Source organism: Halyomorpha halys, unplaced genomic scaffold (assembly GCF_000696795.3).
Source record: "Halyomorpha halys isolate HHAL.00 unplaced genomic scaffold, Hhal_1.1 Scaffold4702.1, whole genome shotgun sequence".
Lineage (NCBI taxonomy): Eukaryota > Metazoa > Arthropoda > Insecta > Hemiptera > Pentatomidae > Halyomorpha > Halyomorpha halys.
Window position 1 is genome coordinate 6,527 of NW_027115629.1, and position 1,771 is coordinate 8,297.

At 32.5% G+C, this 1,771-nt stretch overlaps 1 protein-coding gene across 1 annotated transcript; it reads left to right on the forward strand.

The window, feature by feature from the left end:
• Positions 1-6: 6 nt before the first annotated feature.
• Positions 7-1,749, forward strand: LOC106681092 (zinc finger protein 658B). Its single transcript, XM_067052615.1, has one exon. It carries the CDS (start codon positions 7-9, stop codon positions 1,456-1,458), a length of 1,452 nt encoding a protein of 483 aa, XP_066908716.1. The 3' UTR covers positions 1,459-1,749.
• Positions 1,750-1,771: the final 22 nt, after the last annotated feature.

Genomic DNA, 1,771 nt, shown 5'->3' on the forward strand with positions numbered 1-1,771 from the left:
CATATAATGGCAAATCATACTGATGAGAAGCGCCATCAATGTCCTCATTGTGTCTATAAAACTGTTAGATTTTATCATTTAAAACGACATATAATGGACCGTCATACTAATGAAAGACCTTACCAATGTTATCATTGTGAATATAAAGCGACTAGGTTTAGTAGTTTAAAAAATCATATAATTGCCCGTCATATTAGTGAGAAGACTCATCATCAGTGTCCTCTTTGTGAATATAAATCAGTTAAAATTGGAGACCTGAAGGTGCATCTAATGGCCCGTCATAATAGTGAGAAACTTCATCAATGTCCCCATTGTGCGTATAAGTCAGTTCAAATTAGTACTTTAAAATCACATATAAGGGCCCATCATTCTGATGAGAAGACTCATGAATGTCCTCAATGTGAATATAAAACGACTACAATTGGTTATTTAAAAAAACATACAATGGTCCGTCATAGTGGTGAGAAACCTCATCAATGTCCACATTGCGAATTCAAAACAGCCCATATTCGTAGTTTAAAAACACATATCAGAGCCCGTCATACTGGTGAGAAACCTTATCAGTGTCCTAATTGTGAATATAAATCAGCTGAAATAAGTGGCTTACAATTACATATAAGGGCCCGTCATACTGGAGAGAAGCCACATCAATGCCCCCATTGTGGGTATAAAGCAGTTAATTCTAGTTATTTGAAGTTACATATTAGAGCCCGTCATACTGATGAGAAACCTCAACAATGTCCACATTGTGAATATAAAACAGTTCAAATTTGTAACTTAAAATCACATATAAAGGCCCATCATACTAATGATAAGCCATATCATTGTCATAATTGTGAATATAAAACAATTAATAATTGTAATTTAAAGTTACATATAATGGCCCATCATACTGGTGAGAAGCATCATCAATGTCCAAATTGTGAATATAAATCTATTTATATTGGTAATGTAAAACGACATATAAGGGCCTGTCATACTGGTGACAAGCATGAATGTCCTCATTGTGAATATAAAACAGTTGAAAAAGGACGTTTGAAAGTACATATAAGAGCCCGTCATACAGATGAGAAGCCTTACCAATGTGCACATTGTGAATATAAATCAGCCAAGATATATACTTTAAAATTACATACAATGATCCATGATACTAGTAGGAAACCTCATCAATGCCCACATTGTGAATATAAATCAATTAAAATTAGCCATTTAAAATCACATATAATGGCACGTCATACTGGTGAGAAGCCTCATAAATGTCCACATTGTGAATTTAGATCAGCTTTAAAAGGTAATTTACAAAAACATATAAAGGTCCGTCATACAGATAAGAAGCCATATCAGTGCCATCATTGTAGTCATAAAGCAATAACAATTCGTCATTTAAAGTCTCATATAGTATCCTGTCATATAGGCAAGAAGCCTCAGAAAAGACATTGTGACTACAAAATAGTTTAAATTTGGGTAAAATAAAATCGGGAATAATCGTTTTGAAATATAGCTGTGTTCAAAAAAGATATTTGTGTGAATAGGTGAACAAATGCTCAAAAGAGCCTGTTGGTCCATTTGCAGGTAAGGCAGTGAACCTAATGGATAAAATTGGTAGGAAGGATTTTAATGAAATTCATTTTGAACCAATTTTAAACTGTTCTCCTTTATTAGTAGCAAAAATATTTTAATTTTGTTCACAAATACATCCTGATTGAAACAATTCAACATAATTTTAAGAAACATAGTAAAAAAAAAAAATCTGTATGTATCAATATATATA

Bases quoted from the DNA above. Each gene is read 5' to 3' on its own strand.
- LOC106681092 (XM_067052615.1), top strand. From the start codon at position 7: ATGGCAAATCATACTGATGAGAAGCGCCATCAATGTCCTCATTGTGTC.